We start from the raw sequence: 13,297 nt of genomic DNA on the forward strand, positions 1-13,297 counted from the left end.
CATAATTCAATCCTGGTCAGCAAAAGTCCAGAGGTAACAACATATCTATTTTAACCTTCATGAAGTAAACCAATTTTATATTCCTTACTATTACTTTTAACAAGCTTGATCTTTTTTTTTTACATTTCTCCTCTTTACTTTGAACAATCTTGATCCTTAATCCCCTCAAATAATCTCTTAGATTTTGATTTCTTCTCTTATTATCTTTGTTCACAAAATTCTTCAACAATTTAACAAATCACTGTTGTAAATCCAATATAAGACAGTTATCCCGGTCATTCTTTCGGTTTGTTAAGACATTAGTGGTTTCATTTGTATATCTCCTTCCATATCATCGCATAGCCCATCATTTTTAAATCAACCTTCAAATCAAATATTCTTTTATATTAGTAGGACAAATTTAAGTGTTTTCTCCTTTAATTGTAACACTTAGTTCCTTTAGTTCTTTCAAGTGTCAATCTTCAAAACCTCATCTTAGTGTCTTATTTTCTTTTGACACACACACCCCCCGAAATAAGCACTTGGCCTTATTTTTGGGGAGATCTTATTATTTTTGAGGTGCAGGAGGTGGTGAGCGTGGTTACCTCATGGCTGCTGCTGTGTTGGGGAGGGCTTCTTTTCGGGGGAGGGCTTATTTAGCACATGCACTCAAAAGCCCAATTGGGCTTATTATCCCTTATTTTCAGGGAAACAGGGCATATTAAAGTATTCAAAATAACAGGATTTTCCCATGGGAAGGATTCTTATAATTAGTTACAAAATCTTATTTCAAAACCATTTAGACCAATAGCCCATTTGTAACTTCCCAAAATCAATATTCTTTTTTATTTATTTAAAAAAAAGATTTTAAGTTCTTATATTTGTAATTAAAATTTCTTTCACTAAGGATTGAAGGAAATTCAATCTTAATTTGCAATTAAACCTTAGTAAAAGTTGCACTTCTGGTTAATATCTGAAAAGCAGTTAACGAGCAATTTCCAAAGGTGATTAAGGAAGAAAATATGCAAACCCAAAGTCCTTTGAAAAGGCAGAGACCACGGGTTGAGCAAAGACGGTGATCTCTTGTCTCCAAAACTCACTCAAAACTGCTGTCTGGCAGTCTCCTCATGAGAAACAACTGTCTGGAGCACATGTGTGTGAGTACAAATCCACTCTTTCTCCAGAGAAGAATCCCCAAAAGCCAATCCCTTTGATGGATCTTCGTTCCACCATGGTCCTCGGCTTTCAGTGGCGCCATCTTCAGTTTACCAACTCTTTTCTGGAAGTCCAACAGAAATCCATTCTTCAGTCACAAACTTCTTGAATGCTAAAGGGAATCATACTTTGAATCTGAAGGGGAAAAGATGTTCTAGTATGCACAGAAGCTTTCGTGTAATATGCGTTTGCAATTCCTTGAAGCATTCCTATTTTTTTAAGTTCACATGACCTCCCTTTACAGCTGCAGAATGATCCTGACAAAAGATCTATGAATCCTTTTGCCTTCAAATCCAAATTGCTTCACAGCCCTATTCATTCATTTTCAGAAATATACAATATGAAGTTTAATTTTTAAATAGATCTCTGCATTTTTCACATATATTGTTCACAATGATTTTTAAAAAATCATGAAAACATTCCTAGATTGGATTTCTCATAGCCTGCAACTATTATAAGCTTTCCCTTTTCTTAATTGTTTCAATATACCTAACCTCACCTCACCAAACACTCATAGTCGAAAATATTTTTGACTGAAAATCTTCCTTACTTTTTATTTCACCTTTTACAGTACTGCTCTCACCTAACTCATATTCAAAATCTTTCCCTTCCCAGAATCTCTGCTCACTGAACTTCTTCACCTTCACTCTTTAAAGGAAAATATTTAATTGCTTGACGCTACAGTATTTTTATGAAAACCACCCAAAGGGTTGCAAAGGTCTCTCATTTCCATATGCTGCTGTTAAATATATGTTTATAAAATATTAGTTGATTTTTCTTTTTCAAGGCAAGCTGAATTCTTAGGAAGTACATGGACACAGTCATTAGGGGTTTTTTTGGAAACAAAATAGAAGCGGTTTTGTCCATACCTTCTAGAACATTTTTTCAATATAGCAGTCTAGCCTACAGTTCTGAGACTTCCTAATAATCTCCTATTCAAATATTAATCCAGCCAGATGCCGCTTATCTTTTCAAGATTAACCAGAAGCGTTTTAAAAAAACCATCAGTTTCAAATATTTAACAATCAACAAAATATGCACAAACCTCTGTTCACATTAATGCCCTCACTTCATCAGGATAGCAGCCCACTGAATATATGAAAGATAGCCGTTTCTGACTGCTTAATTTCAGAAGGTCAAATACAAAACTTTGGCATGACTATAAAAGTTTAATTCCAACCAAGTGCAATTTCAAAATGGAATCACTTCCACAAGGAATGTAATAATTTTGCACAAAAGCAGCTGCTAAAAAACACATCCACTAAGGCTCACATTGTCAGCAAACACAAACAGCCGTAATATTAAAGGAAGAACAGAGCTACCAACTACCTTGTGCAAATGTATTACAAGACAGCATAAAACTCAAGTTTCTGACTAAGGAGAGTAACAAGCAGGATTCTGGTTTTAGGTCTAAACAGTCCTCAGAAATTAGCAACAGGTATTGTGAAATATTATAATACAAAATTATTCTACACTGCTCTAGAGTCTAGAGTTGAATACTGAGAGTTGTAGCAAATTGTCAGACCAAATTACATACAATGTGTATATGGCATTTCGTGTAGTTGTATCCAGGACTGCAGATTTCAAGGCTAATATGATAATGTTTGGACAAATCAAATGAAAATATTGTTAACGTGACTAAGAATAGATTTCATGACATTCCGTGATTATTTTCTTGGGGGACAGGAGCCTTCTCTCCTAAGTGAAGTAACATCTTAAGTTCCAGGACTTGAGGAATGTGTCTTGATGTTCTGCTGCACAAATACCACCCTGACTCATGCTGCACCTTCAGCCAATTCTTTCAGCATTATGTCACGCACAGCAGACCACAGGAATGTAGGAACTGACATATGAAAGAACAGAGGAAAAGAAGGGAAAACACTAATTCAGGAACAAGAAAGGCAACTTTCTGGAGGCATACTAAAAGTGTAATTTGCATGCAATACTGTATTTGGAAATTACTTTGCTGTAGAGCAAAGGATAGAACTGTGATGGCGAACCTATGGCACGTATGCCAGAAGTGGCATGCAGAGCCATGTCACCTGGCATGCACGGTGTCGCTCATTCCTTTTCCGGGCTTCTGGTGCGCATGCGCGCATGCCGACCAGCTGGCCTTTGTACATACAGCTGTGCCAGAAACTGGAAGAGCTGGTCTTCCATTTTCCTGCAAGAGCATGTGCGCTGGCCAGCTGATTGTCACATGCGCATGTGTGCAAGTAACACATACGCATGCCAAAAAACAGAAGTTCATTTTCGGCCTCGCGCATGCACCCTGGGTAGCTCCTCTTCCTTTGGCACTCAGTGCCAAAAAGGTTTGCCATCATTGGGATAGTGTATTATTTCACTTTTAGGTGACACAGTTACAGATTAATACCAAATAAATTATAATTTTAGTGTACCTTAGAAGTGTTAGTTTCTATATGAATTAATTTACACATAACATGCTTCACACTATATACATTGAGTTTGTTGCTTGTGTTTCAACAACTACCTTGTGTATGTGTCAGAGTTGGAAAGTAGATAAATTAAATATGCTATTTTTGCAAGCATCTGTATTAAAGGCTTTAAACTATGTAAAACTACTTGTAAAAAAGTAAATGTTCCTTTTAGCTGAAGCAATTTGTGCAAGTAAAAAGGACTAGAACTACATGTTACTTTCTACAGATATTAGATATATGAATGCTGAAAAAATCCCATTGAACTGATAGATACTATCAGATCACTGTGCTGAATTTAGTAGAACTTTTTTTTTTGAGCAAATACAGCAAAACGTTGAGCTGGAAATTGATATAAGAAATATATATTCGCAAGAATTATGACTAAACCTGGATCTCCTTAGTGTTCCCTTGTCTAAATCTAGTTTAAGATCACTCCATCACTGAAATAGCATGGAAACCTTTTTTTAAATAATTTTGTTATAAAAATAATCATTACAAGATAGTACATACTTCAGGAGTATTCTTTCAATCTGTTTATCAATATAATGCCTGCATCAAAGCTACAATTCAGAATATTACTTGGATTATCAACTATTCTATAGAATAATAGAATATTTAATATTCATAAAATATTACTCTATTGAAATGAAATCACGTCGTTAGTCAGTAGCAGAATAACAAGAAGAGTGCTAATTCACATTTCTGTGGTGTTTCTACATCACGCAAGTTACATCCCATAATTAATTTCAATCATATGAAAAACACAAAGAGATAACCATGCCCTCTTAAAAGAGGATGCATTTCTCAAATGGAATTTTAAAACAGCATCTTACTCTTCCTAAGGTTTTCAAAAATAGTTTCAGTTTTGAACCAGATTTTATTTAGTTCATGCTTTTTATTATACATCTCCAGAAATATCACAGGGGAGGGGGGGCATAGATAATGTCTAGTGATTCGGCATAGATAATTCCTGCAATTTTTACTATTGTCTATTCTCTAATATTTTCAATATTTTGATTAATTTAGGGTGAAGTATACACAGTGATTTACTAGAAATCTGAAAATATATCACACTGAATATAGAGTAGTTATTACCCTAGCATAATACTAGAACAAATATGCTACATACATCTCAACCTCATGCAAATCTAAGCATTCATAAATTCATGAAACATGCTTCCAAACAGGATTTCAGTAGGATTGAATTTAACTAATTTGATCCCAGATTTGCAGGTAATTTGTAGGCAACTATTTTTTTAAAAAATCTTCCAATTAATATGCTAATGTAAGTAGTTCTGCAAGAATGATACAGAGGCAAGTCTTTTACTTCTCTTTGTATACATCCACTCTCTATGTATTTACCACTCCAGCATCTCTAAGGAGAAGCAGATACAATGAAGAAGAAAAAATTCCCAGACTCCATAGAAACCTAAGAAACATCAAAAGGCATTAACCTATTTTCTTCTCTAGTCTATCTTCAAGATTTCAAGATCTATTTGTCAACTGCAGCGCACACTTTCAAAGAAATAATTATTACCTTTTTCCTATCTATAAAAATATCTCCTGCCGGCTTACCTTAAAAAATTAATATTGTTTACTGCAAGCTACTAGGAAAGCATTTCACACATCAGATCCAGACTACATTATTTCGTTCTACAAGTCAGAAATCTAATGGCAAAAACAGAGTAGAGTTCTGCATCCTATACTATATGTATTAAATCCTCAGCCAGAAAAATGGATTCAAGATATAGACAGTTATACAATTGACTGTAAAAGGTACTGTCCAATGAAAATGTCCCACTAAAAGGAGCTTACAAGATAGAAAATATTACTATGGTTTAGCAATATGCTCATTTTGTGAGGAATAAGCATGAGCTTGGTATTACTGTCAAATTGCAAGTGGACAAATGATGCAGCAAAAAAAATTGACTCTTTACATATTTATTAGGGGAAGAAAAGGAAAAAAAACTTCCAATTAATTAATTTTATATATTTATTTATTTATTTATTTATTCATTCATTCATTCATTTAATTTGTATGGCTGCCCATCTCAGACAAATTACTCCAGGCGATGAACAATCATAAAGACAATTAATAGTACAAAAATAAATATATATGGCAACCAAAAAAAATATCCTCATAGATGTCAACATAACCAGGAAATAGGGTATTTCACACACACAGGCCTCCAGCCTGGGTATATATCCAGATCTCAAGAGCTTAAGAAAGACCAATAGGATCCGGGTCATCCTATCTCTGAATGGACAATTTTTTAGAGATCAAGGGATACCACAGAGGATGCATGTTTCCTGGTCTCCGCCAGTTGATATTTCTTGGCTGACCATCCCGTAACAAGTCCAACCTGCCAAACCAATTTAGATGGATAGAAATAACTGGGAGAAGATGGGCCCTCAGTCCCAAACCATGAAGGGCTTTAAAGGTTACAGCCAACATCTTGAATTGCACCCAGAAACACACAGGCAACCAGTGCAGCTCATGCAGCAATGGTTTTAATGTGTGTTAAATATCCAAAATCATTTATTGTACTACCTGTGCAGCTGCATTTTGCATCAGTTGAAGCTTCCAAATGCTTTTCAAGAACAGCCCCATAGAGAACACATTGCAGTAATCCAGATGAGAGGACAGGATGACCTGAATGACTGTAAGCAATTTTCACAGCTAAAGGAAACTGCCAAAGTCTGCACATGTTAAATCATGTATAATATGGTTCCCTCATCTTGCAACGACTCATATTTACAATCCCATCATTCAAAGTGTTTTAGGTAACTGTAGTTGAGTTTGTAACTGAGCTAAACAACCACTTTACCAATCACCAAAATACAGTTTATTAATCTATCTAGCCTAAAACTACTGATAGTCACAGGTAATCTTTGCAAAGATACTTTATGCAGCTATTTGGAGATGCTAGATGGTGAACTAAAGAATGTCTGCATAGACAATAGTTAAGAATAATGCCAAGCAAACCAGGTAGAGAATATGTTGCTTGTAGTTCCAAAATTAGCATATGTAGGCAAGTTAATTAAAATATTTGGGGATAGTAATTTTATAATCTATTTAGCTCCACAAAATATTAGTAAATCAATCTGGATATGACATAGCTTTTAATCAAAACACACTGCCACTCTTTTCTGGGTCAGTCACCATTCAGGCAGAATGCTAAACCAGTTACTTAAATAAAAAGAATAAAGCAAAAGCCTTACACGCTCATTCTTTACTTTTATCTCTGAAACTGTAACCATAACAGAAAAATAAAATTATATATTGAATTTAAACTCATTGTACATGGAAATAAATTCTAACAAAGTAAATAGATACAGCCAATAATATTTAGACTAAACACTTCTAAGGTCAAACAAAATTAAATATATTCAAATAAGAAAAGATAAAGATCTATTTTAATTGTTTTGTATTGTCAATGATATATAGCACTAACTAAAAAAAGTTTCCTCAAGAAATGACCATTCAACAAGTTGGCCAGTGTGACAGCTATCTGTTCATGTTTTCAGTCTGGCCAAAGTATATGTAATTGTGGAGCCATCCTACCCTCACAATTTTCCTGAAGGCATAGAAAACAAAACTGAATTGCCTTTGAAGCTGTGTCAGATCCTATAGCAGAAAGTAATGAAGCAAATCCTCAAACAAGTATAATAACAAAAATCTTTATTATCCTTATAAGAGGCAATCTGTATAACTGTTTGGATTGTATTTCAAATGTTCAGCTCCGTCTTCAGATTAACTTCCATTCCCATTACTTCCCTATTTCTTGCCGATTTATTCTTGGTTATTACATTATTTTATTAGTAGTTATTGTTATTTATTATTTTGTATGGTGTAACAAAATGCTGCATAGTGCTCTGGTATATATTTTGATACAAATTTTATTTGTTTCTGTGGATTCCATGCGTTATACTGCAGTTTATTAATAGTGCATAACTGTGACTGCCTCAACTCTACTGATCACATATTGACAAGAAAACAAAATTATCCTACCACAATTTTTCTCTTACCATCAAAGCCACAGTATTCTAATGCTTCTGCATAAAAGGAGATTAGACAATTATTCTTTTCATTTTGGACACAAATCCTTCCTAAATAAAGAGTATACAGGCATGATTATTTTTTCTCTTGAGTTCGTTGGTCAAACCCCATGCTAATTCACAACATGCTAATTCACAATTGGCATAACCACAGTTGGCTGAAGTTGGTTTCTTGTGCTAAGCTATAAATCGTGTTTTCAAACATAGTAAGAGTTCTCACAATAAGCCACAATGCAGTTTGATTTTAGCAGACAATTTCATAAACACAGTCTGGTATTATAAAAGCCCATTAAGATTGCAGGAGCCTTTTACCTAGGAAGTCACCAAATCTGAGTAAGTGTCACCAAATCGAACTAACCAATATTCCAAGGCTCAGGACTAAATCTCTGAGGCTTTTTTTGTATTACCCATATTAGTGCTGCACATCATCCACTTGTCAAAGATGCCTTAAACCGACCGTCCACAGCCAGGTACCATTGGTTTAAAACGTCCAATGCTTCTCAAGCTTTTGTCTCCTCTTTCTTTTACCGACCAAAGCTAAAGTTTCAGATGTGCCCAGTTGCTGCTTGCTCTGACCCTGGCCTACTAAACCTGTCTCAAATCTCTATAAATTCTAATATGTATATATCACAACAGATATCGTGATCTTCGAAGATCCAACATTCCTTGCTACTCCTAAGCCCCCAGCTCAACTGTGGCAGGCCAAAAAGCGTGTTACTTCAAACTAAAAGGGCACCGGGGGGGGCACCGCTCCCCCCCACCCCACCCCCCACACGTAGGCAATCTCGCTTCAGGATCTCTCTTCCCCGCCCTGCCCCGCCCACTCATATGCCCGGAGCCAGAACGTATCCAGGTATTTCTCACCTGGCCTGTGCTTCGTCCAGGCTCTGATCGGTGATGGCCATAATCTGCTGCAAGATGTCACCCGTGTCCTGAAGTCCGGGGGCTCCCTGGGGCTGGGGTGGGCCTGGAGGCGCTTGAAGTCTGTGGGGCGAGGGATCTCCGGCGGCCCCAGGAGGAGGAGCGAGACCCGCCAGCAGCCGGGATGCCTCTTCCATGGCCGAGGCGGGGGAGTGGGGGATACGGGCAATAGAGGGAGGGAGCCGCCTCGGGCGCGGCGGGAGGGGGACTCCGGGAGCTGCTCGAGCCCCTCCGTCGCTTTTCCCCCCCCTCAACGTATACACACACACAAACACACAGACATACACACGGACTGACACAGAACAGGCCCCACGGCTCCTCACTCGCGCCCGCTCCGCCCCCGGCCCCCTCCGCGCGACGGGGCTCCGCCTTCTCAACTGTCGCCTGGCGCAGCGGCCCAGCTCCTGGAGCTGCCCGCCCCCTTCCGGGACAAAGCCAGTCTCTCGGCGGCTTCTACACAATTGCCGCCTCCGGGAAAAGGGGGCGGGGCTAAGGGCGGTTAACTCCCAGCTCGAGCCGAGTTCAGCCCCCACCCCCCCCCACCCCCTAGCGCGCGTGCCCACCCGCCGTCCCGCCTGCCTTCCTAAGCTGCGTCCCGCTTTGAAAGCGAGAAAGCGGGGCGGGGGGGGGAGGCAGGGGCCGTTGTGTGGCGTTCTCAGCCTCAACCGTCACAATCCACACACACACACACACCCCAGGTTCCAAAGTTGAGCCTTTCCACCCCCTCGCATTCAAGAATTGATGTTTTTGTCTGGGTTACAGTTTCTTGTGCCAGGGCCAGCCTAACGACTTTAGTCACCGGACACCGAAGCCCGGTGCCTCGGCACCTATGAGAGAATGAAACGGTTTTCCAACCGCTGCTTCCCGCGTCACGGCCAGCATTGTTACCTCAAGGGCTGACCCTTGACTTAGACGGCTTCGGCTTGAGCTACCCCATCAAGGAAAGAGTCGCTTCCCGGCTGCTCCTAGTAAAACACTCGGCTGAAGCCGCGGACTCGACTTTTTTCCTCCGACCCGATTTCATCTCCTAAGCAGGTTTTCCATTACCTTTCGAGAGCAGTTCAGCGATTCTCTTTGATAATATAACGACAAATGAACGTAACGTAATTAAAAACTGGGAGAAAAGTGGAAGGCAAAATAGAAGGGAGAAAGAAAAGAGCAAATTCCGAAGCCGAACGTGTTTTTTTAATATAACGAACAAGCAAACTTGTAGGTAAAGACTTTTTTCTCTTAAAAGAAGCCCTAGGGGTATTTTAAATATATAAATCAACAGTATCATTAAGATGAAGCTTGAAAAACACTGGCACCGAGGAAAGCAATGTTTTAGAAACACTAATATGGTATCATTATGCATAACCAACTAGCTGCTTGCTCCTAAAATAGGTTTTGGTACATTGAACAAGTTATTAAACTCTTGCCAATTAACCTAAAAAACGTGGAGACGTTTTGGCAGCATATTATGCTTAAGCTCAGAACTAAATTTTGAATCCAGACCTTTTTATGAGCGCAGTATGTACTTTTGTTCTACTAACCGTTCAAAAAGTGATGTATCTATGAAAAATCTATTACTAGATACATTTTTCATAAAGAACTAGACAAATAATATTAGAAAAAACATATGTACAGAAAGAAAATAGATCTGGCACATTATTATAGTAGTTATTTGCTTATATAGTCTTCAGTTTCTAATGGTAAAAAGTCATTTGAGTTTTGTTTTTTTTATTTGACAACAATGTGGAATTGAGTTATTTTCTTTCAGGATTTTTAAAATTCTTTTAATGTGATCCCCCGATCCTTTTGTTAAAAGTCTTGATACATTGTATTTTAATACAGTGAAGTTTATATGACCATTCAAGGTTATAGTACTGACATTTTATTATTTAAATAAAGTCTTGAAAATACAGGGGAGAAAAAATAAGATATTCTCTCAAAATTAGTTGCAATTTAGGATATCAATATTTCAAGCATTAAAATTGTAATATTATTTAGCTTTTTTTATTTAAAGTTAAGTGAAGTTCAGCTTCTCAGTATAGCCAAAAATCCTGCTGCTTCCTGGTGGTCTTTCATCAAAGTACTAATTAGGACTAACTTTTGTTCAGCTTTTCCCAAGATAAGCTAAGGCTACACTGGTACCTTCTCAAATTGTACTTCTATTATATATTATACTACTGCTAATGACAGTTATTAATGTAGTATAGTGGTCAGGTTTCTGGACAAAGATCAGCTATGGAATTATGACTTTTGGCCTGTTATTTTCTTTGAGACCAATTTGTGCCATTAACAGGCTTGGGGACAATAGGAAGGACATACTAAAGGAATCCTTCTGGACAGCACCACATTTAAAGGAACAAGAAAATTCAAGAGAGTAGGGGATCTCAGTTTCATTCCTGGCTGCATCCTACTTCACAGGGTAGTTATTGGGATAAAATTAGAGGAGGAAATATTACAAATGTCAGTGAGCTCCAGAAAATAAAATGACTAAATCTAACTATTATAACTAGGATCTCCAGATTTCCTATGGTTATTATTACATACAAGAAACAATCAGGAAAGGATGTGACCCTTAGTGTCTTGATCTGTTCATAACTGATGCATGAGGAGACAAGCACTAAATATACTCATTTTAACTACTATGTTTATAATTCTTGTTTTATTTGAAAGTTGGTCTTTTTTATAGTTTACCTACAAAGTGGAACTAGTAAAATAAAATGTGATGTCTTCTTAGTGATCCAGTCAAAATACTGTGTCCTCATTCCATTTGTCTCCCTTTAACTTTGGATTTTTCCCCCCAACAATCAATATTCCACTTTGGAATCCTTTGCTCTTTTTTTCTATCATATTTTTGTACTGAATTAAGACCAGCCTGCTAATACATCTTTTTCATTTTCATACCAACATTCCCAAAGGATTCCCAAAATCACTTATATAGGACAGTATTATCATTATGGGCATCCACCCTGTCAAGCTAATCAACTAAAAGACACATAACACACAAGGAAGGATCTGAGGGGTGGGGGTGGTGGGAGTTGCAAGACACACAGTTTTAGATTAGAGGCAGATGACAAACTAGATTACATACTACAAGTAGTCCTCAAATTACAACATTTGTTTAGTGACCATTCAAAGTTACAATAGCATTGAAAAAAGCAATTTATGGCTGTTTTTCACATTTATGAACATTGCAGTATCTTCATGGTCATGTGATCAAAATTCAGATGCTTGGCAACTGGCATGTATTTATGATGGTTGCAGTGTCATGAGATCGATCATCTTTTGCAAACTTCTGACAAGCAAAATCAATGGGGAAGCCCGATTCATTTAAAGTGTTATTAACTTAATAACTGCAGTGATTCACTTAACAACTGTGGCAAAAAAGGTTGTGAAATGGAGCAACTGTCAACAACACTCTTGCTTAACAACAGAAATTTGGGCTCAATTGTGGTCATAAGTTCAGGACTACCTGTAGTCAATCATATTTAGCAGATTGTATGAATCCACCCCATGTTCATTATTCAGTGTGTTATGAAGATTTTTAAAAACTACGGTTAAATTAATCATGTTACTGAGTTATCTTTGAAAATTACATGAAACTTCAAATGATACGAAATGTAGCAGATACAAGTTATCATAAGTACATAGCACCAGTTCTATGAGCTCTATACTGACTCTCAATACATTTCTGGATGCAGTTAAAATCTTATTTTAATATATAAAGTCAAATGAAGCTGATCTCTCTTGATATGTTTTCATATTGGTCCAGTGAAGTGATGGCCTCTGTCCTATAGAACCTGGCACATTCTGATAGTAAACTAAAAGTTGTTTTAAGATTAAAGAGTTTCCATTAGAACTTTTTGACAATGATGGAGTGGATGCCTTTTTATTGCAGTTTGTTGGATTGGTTACAAGTTTTATGTTAATGTTAATTGTGATATTATGGCTCATGAAGTTAGCACCAGAAATCTATTATGTGGTTATAAAGGTAGACAAAAATTGCAAACAAATAACTCATTCAGATGAGAGAAACAGTTCAAAGTGTCTAATGGAATTATTGCCACTAGTTGAGAGATGGTGAAAGTTAGCTGATATTACAGCAGAATCATGGAATTGCAAACCGTACTTTCTTTTATACTTTCTTAAGATATCATTTTATTAAACTAAATATGTATCTGCCTTCACAGGACAGTTTGATTTCATAAAAGAAGACAATAAAAACATGCACAGTTTCTTTATAAACTACTGCATAAATATTAAGAAATCTATGTAACTGTACAGGGCCCTTGAGGACCAAGAAAGAGATATCAGCATTCTTGAAATAATCCCAAGGATTACAGATATAAAAGAAAAGACCTAATATGGTAATAGAACAGATTTTAGAAAATTATATGACATTGGGTCACTGCAAGGCAGCCTTCCATACTACAAGATTATGAAGTAAGTCTGACATATAAAGATATAGATATGTATATATAAAGAAATTAGACCTTTTTTTCAATATATTTTTATTATTTTTACATTTAAAACAATGCAGTACCGCGAAGTCAAAGTGACCATACATTCACATTATGCACAGCTAGTCTCAACCATTAACAATTAGCCTACTTAATACATTGTCTATCCTTCTGTCCAATCACAATATATACAGTTTGTTCCAGTCTTGTCACCTTGTTTTATACCAGTCATAAAAT

At 36.9% G+C, this 13,297-nt stretch overlaps 1 protein-coding gene across 3 annotated transcripts in view; it reads right to left on the reverse strand.

The window, feature by feature from the left end:
• Positions 1-8,940, reverse strand: part of PBX4 (PBX homeobox 4) — a 45,279-nt gene extending 36,339 nt beyond the window's left edge. Inside the window, exon 1 of one of the 3 annotated variants that reach the window (XM_087710679.1) lies at positions 8,556-8,940. In XM_087710679.1, coding sequence (XP_087566805.1) covers positions 8,556-8,749 — 194 coding nt within the window. In that variant the 5' untranslated portion in view covers positions 8,750-8,940. Of the gene's footprint in view, positions 1-8,098; positions 8,243-8,555 lie in introns of those variants that run through there. The other 2 variants (XM_087710678.1, XM_087710680.1) reach the window with 2 other exon arrangements.
• Positions 8,941-13,297: the final 4,357 nt, after the last annotated feature.

Source organism: Thamnophis sirtalis, unplaced genomic scaffold (assembly GCF_051295495.1).
Source record: "Thamnophis sirtalis isolate CommonGarterSnake01/CBP01778 unplaced genomic scaffold, rThaSir2_p1.2 scaffold_3, whole genome shotgun sequence".
NCBI lineage: Eukaryota > Metazoa > Chordata > Lepidosauria > Squamata > Natricidae > Thamnophis > Thamnophis sirtalis.